The sequence below is a fragment of the Lycium ferocissimum genome, chromosome 3, assembly GCF_029784015.1.
Source record: "Lycium ferocissimum isolate CSIRO_LF1 chromosome 3, AGI_CSIRO_Lferr_CH_V1, whole genome shotgun sequence".
NCBI lineage: Eukaryota > Viridiplantae > Streptophyta > Magnoliopsida > Solanales > Solanaceae > Lycium > Lycium ferocissimum.
The window spans coordinates 2,153,975-2,179,213 of NC_081344.1; the positions used below are offsets into that span (position 1 = coordinate 2,153,975).

At 36.6% G+C, this 25,239-nt stretch overlaps 3 protein-coding genes across 6 annotated transcripts; all 3 read right to left on the bottom strand.

The window, feature by feature from the left end:
- Positions 1-569: 569 nt before the first annotated feature.
- On the bottom strand, positions 570-7,757 carry LOC132049212 (uncharacterized). The gene is made up of 3 exons (XM_059439929.1): positions 7,394-7,757; positions 4,755-7,312; positions 570-1,637 (listed from the first exon to the last, which is right to left on the bottom strand). Exons 2-3 carry the CDS (start codon positions 7,131-7,133, stop codon positions 915-917), a joined length of 3,102 nt encoding a protein of 1,033 aa, XP_059295912.1. The 5' UTR covers positions 7,134-7,312; positions 7,394-7,757; the 3' UTR covers positions 570-914.
- A 955-nt stretch (positions 7,758-8,712) lies between these two features.
- LOC132049217 (uncharacterized) lies at positions 8,713-14,117 on the bottom strand. Of its 2 annotated transcripts, none has more exons than XM_059439935.1 (6): positions 12,501-14,117; positions 11,299-11,402; positions 10,926-11,102; positions 10,141-10,239; positions 9,807-10,049; positions 8,713-9,376 (listed from the first exon to the last, which is right to left on the bottom strand). In XM_059439935.1, the coding sequence occupies exons 2-6, from the start codon at positions 11,359-11,361 to the stop codon at positions 8,945-8,947; spliced, it is 1,014 nt and encodes a 337-aa protein (XP_059295918.1). In that variant the 5' UTR covers positions 11,362-11,402; positions 12,501-14,117; the 3' UTR covers positions 8,713-8,944. The 2 variants fall into 2 exon arrangements, with proteins under 2 accessions (XP_059295918.1, XP_059295920.1); XM_059439937.1 differs by having other exon boundaries at positions 12,384-14,117.
- Positions 14,118-14,260: 143 nt separating this feature from the next.
- Positions 14,261-22,716, bottom strand: LOC132049213 (probable ADP-ribosylation factor GTPase-activating protein AGD14). Of its 3 annotated transcripts, XM_059439931.1 has the most exons (14): positions 22,410-22,715; positions 21,146-21,207; positions 20,340-20,427; positions 19,831-19,892; positions 19,660-19,756; positions 19,165-19,575; positions 18,301-18,369; positions 17,551-18,222; positions 17,334-17,405; positions 17,144-17,257; positions 16,950-17,036; positions 16,177-16,312; positions 16,053-16,095; positions 14,261-14,562 (listed from the first exon to the last, which is right to left on the bottom strand). In XM_059439931.1, the coding sequence occupies exons 1-14, from the start codon at positions 22,506-22,508 to the stop codon at positions 14,508-14,510; spliced, it is 2,067 nt and encodes a 688-aa protein (XP_059295914.1). In that variant the 5' UTR covers positions 22,509-22,715; the 3' UTR covers positions 14,261-14,507. The 3 variants fall into 3 exon arrangements, with proteins under 3 accessions (XP_059295914.1, XP_059295913.1, XP_059295915.1); XM_059439930.1 differs by having other exon boundaries at positions 17,551-18,369; positions 22,410-22,716; XM_059439932.1 differs by lacking the exon at positions 21,146-21,207.
- Between the last annotated feature and the right edge of the window lie 2,523 nt (positions 22,717-25,239).

Below are 25,239 nucleotides of genomic sequence, written 5' to 3' on the forward strand. Positions count from 1 at the left end.
CTATAAATTCAGAACACACAGATTTAGAGATAAATTAATTCGTTTAAATATGTATAGGTTGTTGTGTGCATGCGTGCGTGCGACTGTATGGTGTGGGTGCATGTGTGTGTTTGCTGGTTCAGAATATGACAGCTACTTTTAAATTAGTTTCTATCTAGCTTCATAGTTGTAGGGTAAGTTAAACAAGGCAAATTCAATAATGACGGGGACAAGAGAGGCTATAATGGGGGCAAATATGCAGTTGTTGCCTGTTGGCTTGGGTGGTGGCCGTGCGGATTCAAAATTTAAATTTTATGGGTTCAATATTTTACGGATTAAGATCTTTGGCAGTAAACTCATTGTACTTACGAAATTATACGTTCAAGAATTTAATATCTGTTAAAAATATTGGAATCGGTTGAACCCGTAAATGCTATGCTATCATCTGCCTCTGGGATGGAAATATTTATAGTAGTGGAAGCAGATTTTGGTGCCAATAGACAGTCAGCCATTGGCACCACCTGTCCTATATATTTAACATGCATTCATACCAAACAAAATAACTTAAAAAAAAAAAAAGGAAAAGAAGATATCTGCAACTCTGTCTCACTATTATTTTCCATAAAAACACTAAAACAAGAACTTTTACATGCCAAAAAGTAGAGTGTTTATCTGTAACGAGTAACAATCCCTTTTTCTCCCGCTAATCTCCAGAACTGCTAAGAAAAATACTTCAAGAAATCAAATAGAAACTTATTCTCGAAGGAGAAGCAGTTCACATGTCGCTCTGGCCAATGCACAACCAAAAAAATGAAAAAAAGAATACTAACTACCCATAACCTAAACATAACGGAAACCAGCTTGAACATCTAATAATTCATTCACTAACAAAGGAAAAAGAAAACCCAAAGGATCCCTCTTTTTCTCCCAATTTTCTAGCTATCCTCGTTCTCTTTCGAAGTCACTCGAACTTGAACTTGATCCTGACTTGTGGGGTTTTCTTTCTTGCCTTTAACATCACCTGTAACTACACCTGTCTCTTGAGGCACCTCAACTGCACGATCTGGCTTTTTAGTGGTTGTTTCCTTATCTTCTTGTTTTACAACTTTCTGATCTACTTTTTCAGCATCAGCTTCACTTCTTACAGATAAAACAAATTCTTTAAGACTTAATTCCGAATTCTTGGATGAGCTGGCTTCACGTGGTCCAGTTTCTGATTTTTGTTGAAGGCTCGCGTTTGGTTTATCTATATCGTCTTTCAAGACTTGTTTCGTAGATGAGTCTATCCCGACATCCTGTGAATGTAAGGAATCTCCCTTACTTTTGGAATCTCTTGCATGGACATCGCCATCAATTGAATCAGGAAGAATGTGTCTGTCAGCACTCTCTTCAGGGAGACGCTTATGAATCAAATCAACGTCTCCAGTTGGTCTTGGTTCAAGAGTTGGTAATCCTACCTCATGGTCTTTCAAACTTGACACCTCATGTACTGGCCCATTTTTCAAACTCTCAGATTCTTCAGCTGCCACCTTAGCATCAGGTGGCTTATGAACAGACTCAGGACTCCTGGGAGAGTTGATATTAGGAGGAACTTCTTGGATTTTTGACACATTCAAGCTCTCCATGGTCCCTGCTTCCTCAATCGAAACAGGTGCCTCCTATATATCAGAATTAGATTCACTTAGACTTGTTTCGTGATACAGATCAATGTGAACACATAATACAAGTAGAACTTTCGTGATACAGATCAATGTGAAGTCATAGTACAAGTAGAACTATATTGATAACTCCTCGAGTTGGCAATCATGACATTGGAGGCTTCCAGCATATCATCAAGAGCTTAAAGAAATTCAAGAGAACATGGAAAGAGCTAATTGAAGCTGCAGATTCTGGGCATTACAAAGTTGACTGTGATCGGGAGAGAAGGCCAGGTCACCAGCAGTGGCATTTGCAGATTCATCTCCGCTATCACGGAGCTCTGCCAGAAATATAATATTGTGATCGCGATGGTGATCTCGCGATCGCGAGAGTGTGTGGCCAGAATCCGAGGCTTAGTGTAGAGGCTATTTTAGTCAACATTTTAGTTGTTTTTTGTAGTTACTATAAATAGCTAAAATTATGGTTTATTTCATTAGCTAGATTTTGATTATGGATGATGATGCCTATTGTGAGTTGGAGGTTGTCCCTAACCTCTTCAATTAAATCTATCTTGTATACCTTCTAGTGAGGTAATTCTTGTATAAGTCAAATTTCCCTTATCCCTTCGATTGTATCTTTTATTTGAAAGCTTAATTAGTTTATTTCAAGTTAATTTGCTGCTTGGGATTTAGTATTTACATTCTATTATTTGATATAAACCTTTCTTTCTTCTATCCTTGGATTAAGATTAATAGTTCTGTTTGCATGGGTTCAAATAATAATATTTTGGGACCAGCAAGGGTGGCTCAGTTGGCTGAGCATGGGGCTTCCATTGGAGGTCTCCGGTTCGAAACCCCCGGCCTATGACAGTAGAGGATTTGCCGTCGGGGTTGAGCTCGTCGCACGGGACTTGCCTAGTGCGGGTTATCTCTCCTGTGTGGTTTGCGGGCTATTGAACAGGAGCGGGGTTTACCCTGCGCACACCCAAAGGGTAGCAGCTGTGGGTTCCCTTGTCATAAAAAATAATAATATTTTGGGGTTGTGTATTCCCTCAACGACTTGATTTTATCCATATCCTTTTATTTGTTTTTCTCTACAACTTCTAAGGTGTCCTTGGCGTTGAAGACTTAACTTCAATTTCCTTGAATCTTCCTGGGTTGTGAGCTAATATCATTTATGCCAACAAATGCACATGCCTTTTCAGTACAAATATATTGGTCGCTGGAACCAGGTTTAGCTTTACATCTACATACTGAAGCACGTCCTTTCAGTGTGTTTGACACACCTAAAGAATTTCTCGAACCAGAACAGCATATCTAAACTTCTTCATTTAATCTAAGGTCCAAAACTTCTTGCCAAGACTAAGGAATGCACTTCACGTTCTATGAAAATGTCACTAGGCATTTCTTTTGCCTCCAGTAAAGTTCATTTTTCGTTCTAACAGACTTAACACTCGTTACGATGAACCAGGATTTCCAAATTTAACATCATTTTGATAGTTTTGAACCATATTTTGCCATTCAAGAAAAAAACTGAAAAGATTGCAAGAATTATTTCTTTCCAAGTAAATGATCAAAATTTTAAGCCATTTACCATCAGGAGAAGGTGGGACACTACCTATTTCCAAGATTTTTATTATTGAAGTAACATGAAACTTTTTCGTAGACGAACAGAGGAGAAAACTTCATTTCCAAGGCCGAAATGGAAACAAATGGAAGAGTCCAAGAATAGAGTATTCTATGATATCTTTTTTGATCGGTAAGGTATCCTAATATTGTCTGGAGAAACCATTTTGAACATGCAAATATGGAGATATATTTCTCCAATTCTCCTCGTGCCCACAATTTGATTATGAGGTGAGACAGAGATAAAATGAACTTAAGCTTAAGACTACTGATAATTTTTTATTAATCTACAATTGAATGCGACACAGAAAAAGTTACAAAGATATACAGGAGAGGCTTGAACAATTCAGATCCTACCTTGAACAAGAATCATAGAGGCTTATCTGAGGCTCTGTAAGCCAGCTTTATTAGCAAAACCAAACTTGTATCTAAGATATCTCAATTAAGTGGTACATATTTGCTAGAAGAAGAGACGAGAGAAACAGAAAATCTCCAAAGAACAACGTAAAAACAAGATTGTGGCATCACTATTTCAGTTTTCAGAAACTAAACCCAGAATACCACGAAAGAATTTGCCTCTCCATTCATACTGTTTAACTAATAGATACAAACTGGAAAAAATAGGGTTGGAGGAGGGAGAGTTATCTTCGTTCCTATCACTATGAGTTACCAGTGGACCTTACACATCACAATCAAACAGTTTAACGAAAGCATCTCGCACTGTTAATACAAGGTTATACCGTGGTGAAAATATAACTTTGACATTCAAATGTGCACATGTTCGTAAGATGGAACATGTGTATGGTTACCAGATTATTTACTGAAATCGTCCTAGTTATTTGTAATCAGATGGTTGTCTCATTGTATGAAAATACATGGTGTAAAACTACAACAACAACAACATACCCAGTGTAATCCTATAAGTGGGGTCTGGGGATGGTAGAGTGTACGCAGACCTTACCCCTACCTTAGGTAGAGAGGCTCTTTCCGATAGACCCTCGGCTCAAGTAAGGCAGAAATACAGCATTTATGAAAACATAAGCAGTAACAACATCAAGATAGTAAGAAAACTAAAGCAGAAGTGACGACAAGTAGTAACATGCTGTAAAAATACAAAAAAAAAATACATGGTGTATGATCTAAAACATAAGTTAGATGAATTGGAAAATGATTTGTTTCCAACAATTCTCTTAGCCTATATTACATCACTTCAAATCCAGCTTATTGTTTGGTTTTTATTATCATATGCGATTAAACATAATTGGATTAAGTAAATGAGAATTAAAAACTATTTATAAACATCAATTTTCAGTTATCTCAAATAAGAACAATTTAGGAGAAAAGCTAAATAAGGTGTATTAAAACATGATATAAGCTAAGATCTTGGTATCACCCAATTTAGGCCAAATAGATTAAAGAATATGCATGATAACTCTCTTCATCAGTAAAAGGATTGATTCCTCAAGCTTTGCAATTTATAGTACTGAATAGTGAATAATACTAATTACTTACTTTTGTGGATGATTTCGAATCAATAGATGCCTGACTATCAGCTACAGGCACTGGAGGAGCATTTGCACTGCCAAAGACTTCATCATTTTTTGATATCTCCAACTTCTCAGTTTTGTCCGTTACCGCCTCTCTCGGCCGCAATTCTTGGGAATCTACTGATGAAAATACCTGTTCCTTAGTCGGAATGGACTTGTCAATGTGTTGAGTATTTTCCACCGTTTTAACCAACTCAGGGACCAGCGCCATTTCAGATTCTGGAAGCAGATCTGAAGCAATTGAGGAAGAAGAAATGTTTTTCTTAATGGAAGGAGGACTGGCATCATAAATAGGTTCCACATGTGAACTCTCGTCCACTGAACTGACTGTGATGTTCAGATCTGACCCATTAGGTGAAGGTTGCTCAGAGATGGTTTCAACATCTGGACTTGATCTCACTACTTCTTTGTCAGCAAAAATCCGTTCACTTACTTCTGATGATGACGAGGAGCTTGACTGACTACTGTATTTCTTTTCAGAAGTTGCTGACTTTGAAGAAATTTTAGACGGATCAAGTTCCATGGAACTGGCTGCTGTTTCTTCATGGAACACAATTGGTCCCCCTTTATGATGATTTTCCACATTATGTAGTGTAAGATCAGTGTCATCGAGTTCAATATCTCTCTTCTCAGCTGCACCTAGGACAAGACATTCCACTTCTTCGGAAGATTGGCTTCCATGTCCAACATCCTCAGAAGCATGCTCTATCTTAGATATTATCAGCTCCGGCTCCTTGAAGATATGTTCATCTGTTTGGTTTTTCCCTTCCAGCTCTTCATTCAGGTTCTTGTCTTCCAGATCTTCAATTGAACCCTGTGACTCCGTTTCAAGAACAGAACTTGCCTTGGACTCACTGATATCGCTAGGTTGCCTTTGAAATGGTGAATAACTTGTTCCTTCAGAAGCCATTACATCAGGAACAAAATAAGGTCTAAAACGGGTACTATCTTTCTTGTCTTGCTTGTTCATCCCAAAGATTGAGGGTCCAACACTAAAACTTTCATGCCTCCTAAAAAATGGCTCTTTTGGTTGAGATGTGATAAACTCTTGTTCTAAAATGTCTCCTGTAAGATCAGGTTTTTCTTCACTCGGGTCATAAGGAAGATCGAAGGGGTTTCGCCTTGGCAACAAAATAGATGGAGCAGAGCCAGGGATAGGAGGCAGTCCAAGGTCACAGTTATCATTAGGAAGATCAAAAGGGTTCTGTCTTGCTGTTGAAATGGGAGGGATGTTTGATGGAAAATCAGCTGTTACAAAGTCTATTAAATTCTTCTCGTCTACCATGTTCTTTCGTGATCTTCTCCTTTGAATAAGACTCTCCAATCGTTGATTCCTTTCTAGCTCGGAGGTTCCCAAGTCCATTAGATTTCTCTGGTCTTCCTCCGTCCATGTAATAGCAGATTGTGGATCTTCTTTATCTCGTGTTTCTTCTTCATCTTCGCCATCTTCGTTCTCATCATCTGCAGCTTCTAGTTCTTCCTGATCATCGTCAGAACCGTCGTCAGATTCATCATCATCACTCTCGGAGGAATTGTTGCTAGAACTTTCAGAAGGAGCATGAGAAACATCTTGCGACAACAAACCGACAGGTTGAGGAGTGTCTTCATCTAAAAGCGGATGGAGCTCATCAAGCATTGGCATAATATCAGCTATTGAAGCATCTGGAGAAGAGCTCTCTGCTCGATCAGACCCTGAATATAAGGCCTCCTCTCTATGTTTCCAAGGTGAACCGGGAGGAGAATCAAGATTAACCCTTCTGGAATCAAAGGAATCAACTGATTTGTCATTCTCAAATTCAACGCTCTCATCATCAACCTGATTCTCCATAAGTTCCGCATCACTAATTTTCTCATCATTCTTTTCATTCTTCTGCTCATAAAACTCCCTTGCCACTTGCCCAGAAACCCCACCAACTAAAACTCCACCAACTAGAGCAGAATGATCACCAAACCTTTTACCCCTATGAACCTCACTAAGCGGTGATTGGTCTACTTTATCCCTCTCTTGATCAGTATATCTCTCAGCACGAGTAGCATCTCGTGATAACTCAGTTTCCAAAGGCACTATATGATCAGTTGCGTTTTCTTCCCATTCAAATTCGGGTATATTATTAGGCCGACCATAACTTAGTAAAGTTCCAAGCAGAGCAGCAGTGCAAACAAGAATAGGGGAAACAGACACCAGGAGGGAAAACACCGAAGGAAATGTTCTATACATAAATGCAAAGAAACACAACATACCCACGAGGAATGGATGATTCCAAACTGTCCTATAACACACTCTCATATGAAAGATTACAGCTTTCCTCATTTTAACTCCAATCTCTAACAACCCAATACCCATCCCTTTTATCACACTCTTTTTGATAAACAAATGAAGCAATGGGATCTGAACATGTAATTTTTCTTCACTTTAGATCAAGACAACGAATTGCAGCTAATTTCAAAGTGCATCAAATAAAAATCCCACCTTGACAAATCAATTCAAACACAATTGTAGAATTTGATGACCACCAATACTTCCTGCGAAAATATGAAAAGATTTTCATATGCAAATAACAAGAAATGATGAAACAAAGAGAATTACCAAAAGAAAATGCATACCAGCTATGAAATAGAGATCAAATTTCGATAGTCCACAAAAACCCATCAACTGTTTCTTATGTGGAGGATTAATGGGTCTTTGTGTTGGTAATTTACTAGTCTAAATTTGGCTTCTTTCTCATTCAAAATTCTCCTTTTTTTTTTTTTTTCTTACTCCCTGTAGTGTAAATTTTGATCCGTCATATGATTTGAAGAAAAATAGGATTTGAATGAGGACATAAAGACAGCTAATAGGGGTGTAAATCCAACAGCAAAATATGGGATATTGATTTACTTGTTAATAATGGAGGTCTTGTTGATGATCACTCGTTAGATTTAGTTATGGCTAATGGTTGTCAATGGCAGGGCAAGACAATAGTTTAGCTACTTTTCCATGCTTATAATTAATAGTACCAATTAAGACCAGAAAAAGAAAATGAATATTTTCCTATAAATTCATAAATATATTTCAGGGTCATTTTCAACAGTATTGATAGGTGTACTCCAAATTGATAAATTTATTTCAGTCAATTTGATTGATTAATTAACAGAATTAAACAAGGCATTTTTTCTGCCATTTGAAATTAAAATTAAGAAACTATGCCAAATATATACTCCGATTTGCACTTTTCTCATTTGAAATTGACGATAGTGTGTGTCAAAAAAGAATTTTAAACAATCTTTTTGTCGACTTTCAAAAGGTCTTTTGTGATTTACTCATTTTCCTTTTAAATTGGGCTAGGAAATTTTTATCTTCGAGAACAAGAGTTTGAGATTTTGTGAAACTCAACTTCTAAATCGCTTTTTGAAACATTTCTTATAGATCGCAGGGGTGGAACGCTACTTAAATTGCATCTGTGAACATGACTTATAAATTCCATTTGCAATCACGACCTATAAGTCGCATATTGGTTTTATTGTTAGCATTAGAAATATACTATTCTGGCATAAGACTTGAGATTTATGTTGAATTATATTGGTGATCTATAAAGTGAATTTTAGAAATACGATTCAAGCTAACGTCATCTCCCATATCACCCTTTACGTCAGTTAAACACATGTAAATCACATTTCACTTATGCATTTTGCATATTTTTGTAATTTTCACAAAAATTACATGCAAATAAAATTTTCCGTTCAATATTGCACATTTTGGGATAAAAATATTTCTATCGTCTCAGTGTCTTCAGGTAGTCTGCATTCTGTTTTCAAATGAAATTGTAGATGAGTCAGTTCAATCATCCCTATATCAGTCGCTTGTTAATTCAACACTTTGTTTCGCAACTTGGAAAAAGAGAAGGAAAGAACAGAAAATGAATTGAAAAAAAGGAACTTGAAAAACAGACTGAATATTACTACAACTATTAATGTGCCAAAAACTACAACTAATTAGAACATCTTCAAATGATAGACCAGCAATATACATTTCAGGGGGAAGTAGTTGTTAGCTGTGATATAATTGCATATTGTTACAATAATTTGCATATTAAGTAGTACTAAACAAAGTTATCATGAAGAATAATGAAAGACCAAAGGAAAAAAAAGAGAGAAACAAGTAGCTGCTTCTCATGTCTACTCGCTTTGTTTTATCTGTTTTGAAGCATTTGGATCAACTTTGATCTCGTTGTTACAACTCATCTGCAGATCTTCAGTCTCGTCTGAACTTTCCAAATTCGACGTTGTTTCATCAGTAGACGATATTCCATCCTCAGACAACTCGAAACTATTGTCTGGTGCTGAGGATTCGCGTGTTTCAGCTGTCACATTTTGGTCAGAAGGCAATGGAGCACCAGATTTAACAAAATCAGACATTGTCTTGTCCCCCTCTCTCATGCGTTTGGAGTAAGCGACGTAGTCAAAACCTTGTGTGCATTTCCCCCCGAACGAGGACTCAAGCTTGTCCATATCAAACAGATCTTCCATTACTTTTTGAGTATGTACATCATTTGGATAGACAAACTTCACTTTCTTGTATGTCCTCTTCTCAAGAAATGGTTTTACCAACTGCAAGATGCAAAAATAAATGAAAATCAAGGCAAAGAACCAGTTCATGCTGGTGAGTTTTTAGCCAAAATTGTCCCTTATCTATGGCAGTAGGTCTATTTATGTCCTTTAAACATAACCCTGAGCATCTTTATTCCCTTAAGTTTGCTAAAGTGGAGCACCTTGCGTCCAACTGACAGGATGACTTCAAAATCAACTGTGACTACTAAAGACAATGTCGAGCATTTTGGTACTATGAATCACAATCTTTTATAAACAGAATTTTTTTTTAAATGCTTTAGAAAATTCATAGTCAAAGAAAAGTTTTTTGATTCACCAAACAAGAATAATGTCCCTCTTTAACAATGTAAGTAGCATTTGATATACTATGATTCATGGTGTGCAGCAAAAAACTGTAAATGGGAAAGCTTAACAAGTTAGAGGCACCTACGATCCAGAAGGACTCGAAAACTTTTGGTGGATTATAAAGGATTGCAAGGCCTAGCCTCTCCGGATAACGATCTTGCAGAACACGTGCTGTTTCCCTAGTCACCTTCACTGATATGCTTGACATGTTCCACCCTTCAAAGTCGATTAACCAAACCATTCGCTCCTGGCCCGGTTTTAAATCCAGTATGGCATTCTCCATGCAATAGACTAAATATCTCATTTGCTTCTCTACTGAGTAAGGATTCTGAATCGCCAGGAAAATACGAAAACATCAGGAAAAAAGAAACAATAGTTGATAGAATCTCATTGGGGGAACTGCTTTGTTATTTATGTACCTGTATTCCAGGCCTCATGACAAGCACTGTCCTTCCATGCTTATCAAAGTAGTTGGCTTTGTAAACTTTTCCATTTTCTGCTTGTTGAGCAATATCATCCTAATTAGACACAAATTGTTGATCAACATATTTCACATAAAAAGCAAACATATGCAACTAAATACTCATACAAGCTTTCCTTGCAGAAAAATGTAGCAGAACAAATAATTGGTGAAAAAATTGAAAGTAATCTACACAGAGATGGTATCTTTGACAATTAGCAGGATTTATTCTATATAATGATCAAGGAGCAGGAATTTCTATTTCATATAATATCCGTAATATATCCTCTAGTGTATAAGATTCTTAAGATGCGTGTGCTGAGAATATTAGAATGAGATCTAAGCTCAGTTATACTCCTAGAAAAATATCCACTTCATTCAAACTAGAAAGTTTGCTTGTTAGCCATGAATAATCTTGAAGTGAAAGCAGCCAAAGATGTTCAGAAAACAAACTAGAGTCTATTTCAAGACGTAAATTTCAGAATTTTTTCTTTGTTAGCTTTTTTGGCGGAGAATGGAAAATATTCATGATATAATAGAGTTTCAACTCCTTGCACGAGTAGAGAGATTTTGTAATCGTGTATTGTGTCTAGCCAAGCACAAAGATTTTTATATTCTTTACTAATAGTATGGAAATGGGGCAAGGAACAAACTGAAGTAAATGAACTATATATCTTCACTATGCTGTTTTCTATAATATCCCTGCATGAAACAAGCAATTATGTCGCCTCATGAAGTACGTACCCAGCGGATCATCTCTGGTTTGTTTTCAAGTCTCCATATGAGAGTTTCTTTTAGCATCTTGGCTGTCCTTTTTGTATGCCAATTCCGTGCCCTGAGAAACCTTAGAACTGATGCGTCCGAACACATTGCTGGAAACTTGTCAACAGCAGGACCAATCAGCTTTCTAACCTCATTGATCTGGATCACAAAGAAATGGATTAGTACACATTTAACAGATCAAGCTGCATAAATACTTTATGTTCCCATCTAAGGATGTCTTTTTGTTACTCCATATCAGATTCATACTTGCAAAAATGCTGTCACAGGATCATGGCTGGTTAATGATCATAGTGAAATATAGTCTGAATATTATAAAAGAGAATGGAGTAGAAACCTTAGCTTGCTGCTCTGCACATGACAGAGACAATTCAGCTCCTTGCAACTTTTTGGATGACATATTTACTGAATCTTGATAAAGGTAGAGAAGAGGGAAGCGAACTGACAACAGCACGGCACAATCCCATAAGATATAACAACAATTAAAAGTAGCACAATGGTCTGAAGAATATAATTCTTCCAATAAGAAGAGAATTAAATAGCTAAAACCACTTAAGCTACGTTAGGAGTAAGGCTAATCGCCTGGAGAAGATCAGAACAGAAAGTGTAAAGTATGTTTCATTTTACTTGGGATTTTTGTACTAGTAATGAATCAGGAAAGAAGATGAATTATGCACCAGTTTGAACATAACAAAAGGAGAAACGAAAAGATAGAACACAGACTTCTATATCCTTCGACAGAGCATAGTAAGCAACAATATGAATTTCTTTGCACTCTTGACGTTAGGCTGGGAACTAGATGCCATTAGTATAAGTCTTATTTTACACCAATATTTAGAAGAGTATTTAATTGAATCACATGTGGAACATAAAGAAAGTGTCCAGTATGATATCAGCCTTGTTGAAGTTGTTACTCAACGATGACTTCAACTCTTAATCATTCCCATCAAAGACAACTTTTCTCCTTTTCGTTTACATCAACAAAATTAGGCCATTTTCATGATTTGTTTACATCAGAAAACAAAATTTGTTTCTACATGCCAAATGCTGTATGATTGTTCAGAATAGCACATGGAAAAATATGAGCGGACACACAGAGAGTGCGAACAGGGAAAGAAAAGGAAGAACCACAACTTTTTGCAATTCCAATCATCATAAACAGAGATAGCAAAAACAATTGAAACTCCAAGTAACATACATTACATACATAAAGAATAAAATTGCTTAATCCCAAATTGCAGAATCATAAAAGTTGATTCCGCTTTCAAGGACTCTCCTTGAAAATTTTAACAAAATTGAAATTCCAATGGAAGGACATGGCTATCCATTAAATGACACCTCAAAAACTAGAACATCATCACCCAAATTGAAAATGCCAAAACTTCTGAATAACCTTTCAAGGAGAGGGATGGACTACATTACATTACGAATGGCAAAAATCATAAGCAAGAAGAATATCATTACCGAAGATCACACTTGTAGATAAATTCCGTAGAACTAAAAATTGAATAGAAGGAGAAAGAACTAATAATACATTACCAATGGAGTTGAGTTTTAGAAGAGAGAAGAAAACCCATAAGCAACAAGAATGCAATGTGATGGAACCGTTTGCCAGAAAATGTAGGAAAATTGGATAATAATGGCATATTTTGTTGGGAAAAAAACAAGCATATGTTTGAATCAAGAAAGCTCCGATATTTCAGCAAGCAAACGGATGCTATAGAAAAATGGTTGACAAAAACAATGAAGTGTTGCTTGACCAACGGTTATTCGGACACGTTATAAGACATCTCATTGAAGATTTTAACTACTTTTTGAATAATGTTCAGTTTAAAAAAAAATTAAAAAAAAAATAAAGTTTGCACCATATGCTATATAACATGGTCAAGCTATAGTAACTTCCCACTAATAGTTCATGCATTATTTCTGTTTAGGTCCTATAATCTCCCAAGTTAATCATCTATCATCACATTCTTTTTTCAGTCATACATACACATAAATATATCCTTGTTTAATCACCCTACTGATTCTTCTATTTTTTTTCCAGTGTTGCTGTTTTCTTATGCTTTACTCTCTTCGTGGGAAAAAACTATGTGAATTCCGATACTAAATTCTTAATTTTCTTGAGATAAAAATTACTATATATTTTAGAAATTACGGAACAAATATTATAGATCAATTCAATAATATAGGTATCTAAAAGATGTTTAAAAATGATGATCCAGGGAAAATTTGTTTTATTTCGCAAATATTATATTGTCCGTATTGGAAACCAATCTAATGGTTATAAGTTATAACTCTACCTTGTATCATTAGGTGGAGGACTCTATCAAGGCCTCTCTCTCTTTTCACCAAGCCACAACTCTAGGAAAAGTAATTAAAAAACTACGGTTTATTGAAAAGGGCCAAAATATCCCCCAACGCATGGAAAATGATTCACAAATACCCTCCTTTCACTGTTTGATCTAAAAATACCCCTAACCTTTGTTTTTGGCTCAAAAATACCCCTCAAACTAAAAGCCTTAACTTTGGTATTGTTATTGCACGAGTCAAGTTGTTTTTCTTTAGCTTGCTTTAAATCATCTCAATAATAACTGTTAACTGAAAAATGTGACTTCAAATGCTTTCCACATGTAGTTAGCACATACGTGAATTCTGTTCGAAGAATTACGGGATGAGATGATTTGTCATCTACTCTATACCTGTCATTGTTTTAGGGACAAAGGGTGTAATAAGAAGATAGCCAAACAAAGGAATCTTTTTATTGGAAAATGGAAGTGTTAATTATAATTTGAGAAACTAGAACCTGTGATGATCCTGATACGGCAGACTCTTTGTTATGACAGCACAAGGCAGATGGAGGGTTACAAGTTGCTAATGACTCAACTACTGTGAATGGAGAATGTGTCGGCCTTGGAAAATGCTATGGAGAACAAAAGTTCAACTCAAAGTGGCATGCTTGCAATGGTCCTTGTTATATAATGCATGTTTAATGCAAGTAAAGTAGTGGGGTTTAAGTTATGCAAATTGCAAAGGCGATTGAATCTGTGGACCATCTCTTCCGGCATTGCTACGGGACATGTCGGCTTTGGAGTAGGTCTCAAAATATTTTTGTTGTGGCAGTGGACTATGCCTGGAAGTTAGCGACAAGCATTCTGCAGCTAGCACACACTGAATAGTTTATCTGATCTCTATCAGCGAGCAAACTAAGGAAATACCCAGGGTCGCAAAAATAAACAACCACCGAGGGCGCTGACAAGAAAATTGATAAGGCGTCATTTGCTGCATCTTAGCCGAAGTAGCCAACAAAGAGACTCTTAAAACATTTAAGATCACATCAACTATAGGACTATAGTATCAGAACACACTGTAGGCCTCAACAAGAAAGAAGCACTGCCTACCGGCCTTTGGAATTTGGTCATTTCTGCCTAGTTGTCTCTTTTTTGAACAATACAAACATGGCCAAAACATGAAATACATAGGAATCTAAAAGTTGAAAGAATAACCTAGCTGATCCAACAACTAGTTGAATATATGAACACAATCCTATGCAAATGGATTTCCGCCAATTGGAGCAACTGGCCCATGTGTCGGGACGTTCCTGCACAAGGAACAATCTAGTGAACACCTGAAATCTTTAAAAGATAATTGATGCATTCCAGAACTGCAGTACACAGAATGCAAACTATTCAAGATGCTTTACATTATCCAAACCATACACCTTTATAGAGTCGTATTCTAGTAGCATTAAGCCAGATCATACCTAGTACATCTGCAAAACTTCTATTCCCATACATATTCACCATCTACAAAACGCATTCTATAAGAGTTTGCCCCACCCTCGAACCACTAATTATCTACCAACCCATATTTCGTAGATATTACCCTTCCAGAAAATATTCTCCTCTTGGTGCACAACCCCCACCAAGTGCGAACCATTGTATATTTTCCATTCTATCATAGATGAAATTTTCCCTTTTCCTCCCTCTAGAAATCTCTAATCAGTTTCTCCAATCCAGTTGAAACATTTTCAGTATACAAAACAAAGACTTCCGTAATCCTCCCTCCTTAGACGTGTATTTTCTTTTTCTAACCACTTATTTTTTTCCTCACATTTTCCGACCACAGGCTGCCACAGGTCTTTATCTAAGCAGTAGCCACATATTGTTTCTAATGTAGCTATCTTGCACCCAAAAATCTTTACCAAACTACAATGCTCTTCCCAGCCAAAATCAATTCAGGATGTGTAATCCTGAGACTGCTTCAAACCATACTAATGCCTGAGATAGATGCTGAAGTTGTCTGTTTTTTTAATTTATAAAGTAATAACATTCATATTAAGAGAGGACAAAAAAAACACCCCCGTATACAAGGTACACCAAAAAGATAGAAGATGGAAAAGGTGAGGGTACAACTGTACTTCCTCTTCCATCACAACCTAACTCAAGCCCCTCGAATTCTTCTTTCACCACCCTATCCATAAGTCTACTTAGTCCCTCAACCAAAACAGGAAATTCTGAAGGACACGAGGGAATACGTTGTTTGATTCCCCGCAAACTTCGAAAAGCACCGAAATCTCCAAACAGAAGGAACTAAACAAGATTTATTCTGAACAGAAACAGTATCAGCTCTCTAAGACCTTCATAATCATTTTAACCGCAATGTACATCCATGGTATTAGATTCAGCAGCCAGACACTGATCTACCACAACAAATCTGGTGACAACACGAACTGTCACCAGATGCACTGGGCATCTAAAAATCACCATCTACCTCTTGTATATTAACTGTACTTTTGTACTTATCATTATAATCAATTTAACAGAACCAACATCTAGCGGGGACACAAAATTCCCATCACACAGATATCAGCTAATCCCTAAACAACCACTTGATATAAGAACAAAATAGAAGTTGAGTGGGAAAGCTTGTCAAAGTCAAAACATGTTCAAGCATCTTCATAGTAGAGGACTTGTGCATTAAGTTATCTTTTAGCAAGTATAGAGCTAATATTCCTGATAAAAATAAGACCTTATGAGAGTAATTTTCCAGATGTTTACAACACAACAATGGAAAAGTAGAATGACTCACGATATTTGATTGCCAGCTGGTTGTGCGGAAACGAATAATGTCCCTACAGAGATAGGACGTGCTTTGAGAGGCTGAAAATTTGTCAGAATAGAGAGGACTCCTTGCAAAAGAAAACAACACTTACCTTGCTGTCCAGCTGGAACATAAGCTGTTGCTGGGTTCTGGGGAAACCAAGATTCGTTCACACCACCAACAAAGGAAGTTGGCATCTCGTCACTTGGCAATGCAGCTTGTAATGAGCTCATGTCCCAGTACTGAGGCTGGCATAAGTCACTATCACATTAGAATGCACCAAAGCAACATATTTTTAGGAAATCAAGTTTTAGTAGACATTCATGTGTGTTAGAGGCCCCCACTGTTTGTTATTGTGTTCTTACACGGTTTTGGACAATCCTCATGAGCTAACTTTGGGCTTCAATCAGGCTCAACGTCTATTTCATTACATGGTGTCAGAGACGGGCTCATCCATGTTATTATGTTTCTCAATGCTGGGTAATTATGTTGTTCACACTCCAAATGTCCAGCTCTGAGATCGCCCACATTAGTTTAGAGTAAGGGTTGTTGTCTTATATTATGTTTTTGGACAATCCTCACCCTCATAAGCTAGATTTTGGGGTTGAATAGGCCCACCCAAGGTCTGTTCTTTTTTACAATGTAGTCCCAAATTTAACCTAGACTTCTAGTGTAAATATCAGATAGAACACTTGCAGAACAACGTAACAAACCTCCTTTAGTACAATAAAGGCAGCAATTGGCCCCTAAAAGGTCTTTTTTCTTGGAGGGAATTGCTGTCAAGGGAGATTTCTGTTAACATAGATGGACTCAAAAGGACCAAAAAGAAAATGTCAATTCTCTCACTATAATTTTCAGAAACAATATAAGAAAAATGTGATATACCATATTGCTGCATTCCATGTCAGCATCGTAAGGCAGATCAAATGGGTTGTTGGACTTCGGCTCATTTGCATGTGAATGCAGTCCTGTCTGTTGGCAAGAACCTTATGTCAAAGAAGCAGGACACAACATACTGATATCTAGATGTTTAAGAAGAGTGGTCACACAGGACAGGACAGGTGAGTAAATTAACTGACCCCTACAGGAAGAGCGGACAATCCAGAGGATGAGGCACTGACATATGATGGCAAACTAGTAATAGGATTTCCACTATCCAGCACAGCTCTTTGACTTTGACCTGTAGCCACATTCTGCGGAATAGAAGTCTTTAAAAGAAAAGGGAACAAGCGAACTCATAAATTTTAACCTATTTAGGAAGATAGTTACCTCTACTCCTCTTAAGCCCATGTACTGATCATCAGCAATCTTGTCATTAGAAACATCGAAGGCACTCCACAACTGCCAAAAGACGAGCAAATATTATCTGACCTCATAATTTAAAGGGTTTCACATAAAAATAAAGTTAAGCAGAAGTCGTCAAGAGATGATTTGCAACTCAGAAATTCCATATGACACTTCCCAAACTCAGTTAAATTACACTCACGTCAGTGCTTCTTCCACTTGGAGTAGCTTCAACATTCTGCACAACTGCATGAAATGGAGCAGCCATTGATAAATTTAATGCACAAGCAGTAGACTCTCTAATGTCTGGTCCCTGAGGAGTAGATTCTACCGGTGATGGCCATTGCATGACAGAGAAAGTTGGGTCCAAAGTCGGTTGAGAATCAGCCTTAAATGGAATCTTGTTGGAGGCAAAGTTATTACTGGCAGTGAGTGCCAGGTGCTGAGGGACATCAAATGTTGCCCATCCATCATTTCTCTGAGGAACCACATCCAATGACTTCTGATTGGATGTAACACCCGATTGCTGCTGTGTCTTTTCAGGTAAGAAGTCAAAAGAATTATGACAGTAAGCAGGTGTCGGTGCCGGGGCGAACTGGTCGGTGCCAGTTGTTTCTGTATGCTGTGGCATATCAAATGTTGCCCATCCTTCATTTTTGGAAGTGACTTCACATGATGGTTTTTGATCAGCACCTGCAGCTGAAGGCAGGTTTGGCACCTCTGAGAATAAGTCCAAAGATGAAGGTGATTGATGTGAATTACCAACTGGCAAATGAGACTTTGTTGAAACTGTAGGCGGAGCGGTTTGAGGAACTGAGGGAGCATTGAACAGATCTGGGGCATTTGAATTTCCAGGTCCCGATGATCGTTGCAAAGAGGGTAAAGTTGACAATTTACTAGAGTGGATCTCAATTGTTTGCTTTGATTCTGAAGTAACATCCGATAAACCAAGAGAATTTACAGACTTGAATGACAAGGAGTTGCTGTCAAACGATTCAAAACTTCCAGAAGATCCAGGTCTCTGATTTAACAAATACCATCATGTCAGTTTCACAAGGAAATGCTGCAGTGAAAAGGACAAGAAGCCTTTTCTATAAGTCAAATAGAAAGAAACCCAAGTTGCATGCTCGTAATTACATTTCATTGATCATGAATTTAACATGCTCAATGATTTGTCTTCCATTATGTATCATAATCAGGAACCTCTTTTGTAAAAATAAGGTAAACAAATTAGAGTAATACCAGAAGATATGTATTCTACTATCCCACTCTCGCTAAAAGCTGCTGTAAGAATGTCAATTTTCAACTCACAAGCAGAGGACTGTCATGCCATCACATCTCCTTTTTTTCTTCTTTTTCTTTTTTTGAAAATGGCTATTTTCTCGTGACCTTTGGCGACTCCACCTAGAAATTAATCTATTATAATATGTTGAGATAAAAATGTTAGAACTCTCTACATTCTGCCCACATGCTTTACCAAGGTTGATTGGTTGTTCATCGACAGAGGGGCCCTTCAATTTTAACTTGGAAAGCCATGTTATCTTTTATGAGAATTAACTTGGAAAGCCATGTTATCATGCCCATATGACATGCAAAGACTAAAGCAGAAAGAGGAGAATAAATTCCTTAACAACATATTCTGATTAGTAAGGATCCTCTAACCAGGAACTCATCCAGAAAGAGGAGAAAGAGAACTACTTAAACAGCATATTCTGATTAATAAGAACTTCTGTAATCCAGAACTGAATACGCTCCACCAATGAATAACCGAGTAATTTGAAGTTTAACAGAGGTAACTAAGTAATATTTACATAACCTGTGCTCGTGATATTCTTCCAGCATCTTTCTTGACATGCCGTACATCTTCGTATGAAATATCCCTTGAGGTGTCACTTAAGGGACTTCCCATGCCTCTCTGGAAGCTGGGGGACTGTGCTTCAGCCCTGAATGGATCACCTCCACTAGACACAGAGTAATCTGACGCTCTGGGATTCGATCCTTCATTAGCAAACCTATCCTCATAGATATGATCACTTAAACGACTAGGACTCAAGAAACTCGACACTTTTCCTTCATAAAGTCCTCGATCTGATCCAGGCTTTCTAGAGAGTACTGGTGCATGTTTCCCGTAACGCCGTTCTTCATACTGAAAGTCATATGGTGGACTTTGGGAATAGGAATGGTAAGAACTTGCTCTTCTCATATCATCGTCGTTGTTTCTCAAGTTCTGGCAACTCAATGCAAATTGGACACATTAGTCTGGAGTCTGGACTCATTTGAATATTATGACTAAATCATGGTGATATAGTACCTGAGTATCTCTAGGAGGTCTTTCAGAGGACTGTGCCCCAGCATATCTTTTCTCAACATAGACGGTCTTAATAAAGTCCCTCACTTTATCAACATTGCTGACGAGAAAAGGAAGTTAGGATTTTGTATCTTGAATTTGTAAATTGCTAACAGTAACTTGCTAATCTTGTACCTGTTATTAGGAAGCCATTGACTTTGCGGGTCCCAGCTTTTTAAATATATCTCTCTGGCCCGCTGGAAAAGTAAAGACAGGACGAGAATCTTAACTTCAAAGTTTTTTTTTTTTTTTTTTTTTTTTTGATTAAGCAAGAATATTATTAACAATAAGGGGTCGTTTGGTAGGAGGGATAGGATGGGCTGGATTATTAATCCAATGGGATTGGAATTAATCCTATGTTTGGTTGGTGGGATAACTTTTTTGATATCCCATCCAATCCCATGTAGATGGGATAAAAGGTGGGATAAGGTGGGATTAGTAATCCCACATAAAGGGTGGGATTAGTAATCCCATCTTATCCCACCCAATCCCATCTACATGGGATAACTTATCCTCCTACCAAACGAACCCCTATGGGCATTAACTAGCCCGTATACAAGAAGTATACCTTAACTTCAATGTGAAGAAGAATCAGCAATTATTTTACCCGATTTTTTGATCGCTAAAGAGGACAATATTCTCACCTGATTACCACCCTTTTGAAGAGCTTCCACTTCTTGGGACGTAAACTTAGCCATGGAAACTGACTTCACACGGTGAGTAAACTCACGACTGCAAGACAAATAAGATGAATACATTTTAACTTTCACATCCTGATGTACAGGACTTCAAGCTTAGGAACTTAATAGAAAACATCACAAACAGACACGAGAGAAACCTAAAATTTTTAATACCGCTGTTTTTATTTGGACAATGCTTAGGCAATGAATTTAGATGAATGTCACTTACGGACTTACCTGTTGCAGACTCACATGCTCGTTAAAAAATAACACAAGGATGGACATTTTCTTATCACAAAATGCCAAACCAACTTTTTAGAACATTGGTCCAATAGATTTCAGACAGATTTACTCCTGAAGCAGCTAAAATTAGCAACTTAGCTGCACGCATAACTGGTCAAGTTTTGGCCAATGCATTTTAAATTAGCTACTTCTAAGCGCTGTAATTAGAAGTGCCAGTGCATTTTAAAATTCTGAACAGAAGAAACCCTCTTGTATACCCCCACCCCCCAGCAGCTTCCCCTACTTTATTTCTGGACTAGGCTGAAAGTAAGGAAATTGTACAGCATAGACACAGAGAGGAGCAGGAACCCCCCCCCCCACCCCCCCCACCCCACCCCACCCCAAAAAAAAAAAAAAAAAAATCATTAAGCTAATTAGCAAGGTTTCAAGTTCAAGGAAGAGGAGTTTGCGTCATAGCTCAGACAAAGTTCCCGTACACATATAGTGCAACTAAAGATGTAGAGAGCATGCAAAATGGTAATACTTACTGTATTCCGCTGCATGTCATGCAGACAAAGGTCCAAAAGTTTGTGCATACATACTGGGGACCCTGCACATCGTAATAGATGCAATGATTGATTGATTCAAAGTGAAAATTAGCCAGAACTATAGACTAAAATAGCGAACAGAGAATAGCCAGATCAGTGACATTAACTTTTCTACTGTTCATCTCAAGGAACTACTCCCTCCAATCCTTTTCTCCGGTCACTATAGCCAATAAGTTAGTTCTGAATATTTGTCACTTCAGAACACCAAGAAGGCATTATTTATTTTCAATTTCATCCTTACTACTCCAAGAAGGCATATAGTCATATATGGCCAGTTTGGCCATGTTTATGAATGAAAATACATTTACTTGACCAAAAAAGGGCATATAGTCATTAATTACTCATTTAAGAAAGAGATAAGAGTCAAATACCCCTTATAATTAATGTTATCACTTAACAAATGTTTTTTTTCTGAAGAAGTAGTTAGTTTCCATGAAGGCATCAAGAAGATGCAGTGAGTACAAAACGAGGGTGTGTTAACTCCTGTTATCAAATGATTCTTAATGGGTGTACCAAAACCTCTAAGGTAGATAAAAATGACTGAAGGAGTAATTCGTTCCAGCTTCTTGTTTAAGTTATAGTGCTCATTTCCTTATGTAAATATAAATATGAAGAGACAATACGAGAATAATTATAAGAGCCAAAACAGCATTGATGCATATGTAGAGTCTACCAAGAAACTAGGAAATTGAGAAGACTGCAGTCCAAACTTCCGTCTCGACATGCAACTAAAAAATAAATCAATCAATCATACACCAAATCCCAGAATTTATTGGAATGAATTATATGAACCCCGTATACATCCTACTCTATTTTGGTCCATTTCATTGCAATACAAAATATTCATCTTTGAATACAATTAAGGGTCCTAAAAACGAAAGGCTCTCTTAATCTTACACTTATCTTATCGTGTTGACGTCCATTTCATTCAAATACTAAAAATAATTCAGGCCCTATCCATGTCTATTTCATTCAATACCTAAAAATTAGCTTTAACATGTTGATAAAAAAGAAATCATCATTAAGATAAAGTAGTGGTAATCAAACGTAGAGGTGCTCACTGTTATCCGTACCTTATCCATTCCAATACAAAAGTTTGTATTTTAACGAAAATTGGTATTTTCAGGCAAGTTAAAGTAGAGGTCCCTTAAATGTGAGAGCAGACATAAGGGAAAGAAAAGAGGAAAAAAGGGGGAGAGCAGACCAAGCTATTGCAGTTGATGCATTTGCGATTGGGAGGGAGCTTCAAAAGCCCTCTTATTATCTTCTCGTTCCTCTCTTCTTCTCTCCTGCTGCTACTCATTTCCCCTCAACAACAACAACACATTTTGGGGAAATTGATTGATGAAAACCTAGGGTTTTAGTATTATTTATTTGAATTTATGTGAAGGAGATATATGTATGTATGTATGAAGAGAGAGGCATGAAGCAGCTCCCTCGCTCTCTCTCTCCGCCTTTCAGATTCCTTTTTTCAAATTCCTAATCATTAACATCCTGCATTATTAGTTTTACTTATCTTCTCACCGTGCTACACCATTCAAAGGTCATAAATAAAAATAAACCCAAATTACTAATTTGTCCCCATCTACTTTTAGTTCAATGCACGTCGCATTTAAGAAAATTTATGACAGTAATTTCTTTTACGTAATAGTGAAAATGTTTATTATCTTTTTAGTTGCTTTAATTTGTGTACAAGAAAGGGTACCTACTTGGTTCACAAGTAAAGGAAGTTGATGACCACAAAAGATATGGAGGATTGCATTATATAGTGTAACAAGCAATGCAATTTATTGGACACGCATTAGTGAATTAGATCATGCTGGTTTGGCACTCACAAGAGAAATGGCCCAACGACATGTGTCAGAGAGAAAGCTAAAATGGCCACTTCTTGGTCTGATATTTATTTTTTAGCCGGTCCTAGTTAAAACATAACCTATTTTCAGTTATAAACATATTTTTTGTCTTTATCTTCTTCATTTGAAAGCGGGCGAGACAAAAACAATTTTACCAACTTCATCAAAGTAGGTTGTGTCCTCTGGATAGTTCGAGACTTGCAAGTTGTAATGGCAACAAGATTAGTACTTAAAGGTAATATTACTAGTTTCTTCACATAATTAAACACATCATTTGTACATTGAACCAATGTGCATGAGATGAAGAGCTTCTTGCCACTTTTCCACTTGACCGAGACTAGTTCAAATAGAATGCGCTTCTCGTCATTTTCTTATGAAGCGAGACCCAAAATGTTTTTCAGTACAGTGTGTTAGAGTTTTACTTATAGAAATTCAAACTCCAAGATAGTGTCATAGATTTTGAACCTATAAAGGTCACTATTCAGGACAGTGCCTTAAAGTTTGAACTTATAAAGCGAAACTCTAGGGAAGTGTTTGGGGTGGCGTGTCTGAGTTTACTTGCCTATGCATTATTTGTTTGCTTTGACTAATTACTCGATTACTTGTGCATAAGCCCGTTAACCTAGGTTTAGCGACCGAATCGGTTAGGAAACCCGTTTCCGGTTAAAAAAAACCGTTTAGACTTAGGTTTTACGTTTGAAACCCTCAAAGCCGAATCCGGTTAAAAAGCTTCAAAACCTTTTTTTTTTTTTTGTATTATATATATATATTATAGTATTTATTAGTATATTGTAGGTATATTTACATATGTTATACAAGTTTATAAGTAAAGTTTAAATATTTACTGACTAACAGGCTAACAGCAATACAGAATATACGTGTATACATATATACTTATAACTTATATATATACATACTTTAAGTATACTATATATACTTATAACTTATATATTATAACTTATGTTATTTATAGCTTAATTGTTTTCTAAGTTTATAAATTCGTATATACGTATACATACATACATACATATATATATATATATATATATATATATATATATATAAAATATAGTAAGAATATACTTATATATATATCAATATATGTATCGGTATACTTAGGTTATATAACTTAATATATATAAATATGTTTAAGTTATATATAACTTATATATATGTATAACTTAATATATATATATATATGTTTAAGTTATATATATACTATATATTATAAGTATATTTTAGTTATTTTTCAAGTATATAACTTTCTAGTTTTTAATTTAAGTATATTCTTAGTATATTTTCAAGTATATAACTTTCTAGTTTTTAATTTAAGTATATTCTTAGTATATTTTAGGTATATTCCTAACTTGATAAAAGTAAAAATATGAACACAAGTAAATAGAAGAAAGCTCAATGAGCCATATATTTTATTCATTCTTGGATAACATTTATTTGCAAGTTGTAGTTTTTTTTACTTGCAAATAATACATGAGTAGTATAGAAATAGTCGAATAATAAAATCACCAATTTTGAACCATTTCGTTAATTTCCTCCACATTATATTCGGTTATGGAAATATCTTCAAAGTCTTCCATTTGGTCCGGTCCACTAGCTATCAAATCTTCAATTTCTTCCTCTTCGCCTTCCTCACTTCTAAGTTTTGGTTGCGTCGCTCCGATCTAATCCAATCGCGAATGCACACTAGTACTTGCAAGCTAAAGCCGGATAATGAATGTCTATGGTCTCCAATTTCTTGTCTTCCTTGGCTAAAATGCGCTTTTCGAAACCACGGTTGATACTTGAACCGTAAGGATATCTCGAGCCATTCTTGAGAGTATCGGATAACTTGCCTTGTACTTCTTTCACCATGCTAAGACGTCCAAGTCATCCGTTCCTTGATATCCACATTTGGTCGCATCAAATAAAGTTATATTCATCAAAGTTTGCGATACGAAGAACTTGGTCAGAATGTAAAACTTTAAACCCGACAAGCCCTTTTGCTACTGCGAGAAGTAGTAGGGCGTGGAGCAACGAGGTGTAGCACGTTCTTTCCAAACTACAATAATGAGTAAAAACTTTTCTAAACTCATCATCATATAAGCGAGTTCGGCTTCAAATTAAAGATGGTTGAACTCCCGCTTCAATTTCTAAAAATGTATAAATTTGACCAACCAAATTTTT

What these genes read in the sequence shown, in the direction of transcription:
- LOC132049212 (XM_059439929.1), bottom strand. Translation starts at nt 7,133, where the DNA reads ATGGGTATTGGGTTGTTAGAGATTGGAGTTAAAATGAGGAAAGCTGTA. An exon ending in ATTCGAAATCATCCACAAAA is followed by an intron (nt 1,638 to 4,754) that starts GTAAGTAATTAG and finishes TCTGATATATAG; the next exon opens with GAGGCACCTGTTTCGATTGA.
- LOC132049217 (XM_059439935.1), bottom strand. Translation starts at nt 11,361, where the DNA reads ATGTCATCCAAAAAGTTGCAAGGAGCTGAATTGTCTCTGTCATGTGCA. An exon ending in GTGCAGAGCAGCAAGCTAAG is followed by an intron (nt 11,103 to 11,298) that starts GTTTCTACTCCA and finishes TTTGTGATCCAG; the next exon opens with ATCAATGAGGTTAGAAAGCT. An exon ending in AACCAGAGATGATCCGCTGG is followed by an intron (nt 10,240 to 10,925) that starts GTACGTACTTCA and finishes GTGTCTAATTAG; the next exon opens with GATGATATTGCTCAACAAGC.
- LOC132049213 (XM_059439930.1), bottom strand. Translation starts at nt 22,508, where the DNA reads ATGAGTAGCAGCAGGAGAGAAGAAGAGAGGAACGAGAAGATAATAAGA. An exon ending in CAATGGCTTCCTAATAACAG is followed by an intron (nt 19,757 to 19,830) that starts GTACAAGATTAG and finishes TTTTCTCGTCAG; the next exon opens with CAATGTTGATAAAGTGAGGG. An exon ending in CCAGCTGGCAATCAAATATC is followed by an intron (nt 14,563 to 16,052) that starts GTGAGTCATTCT and finishes TTCCTTGTGCAG; the next exon opens with GAACGTCCCGACACATGGGC.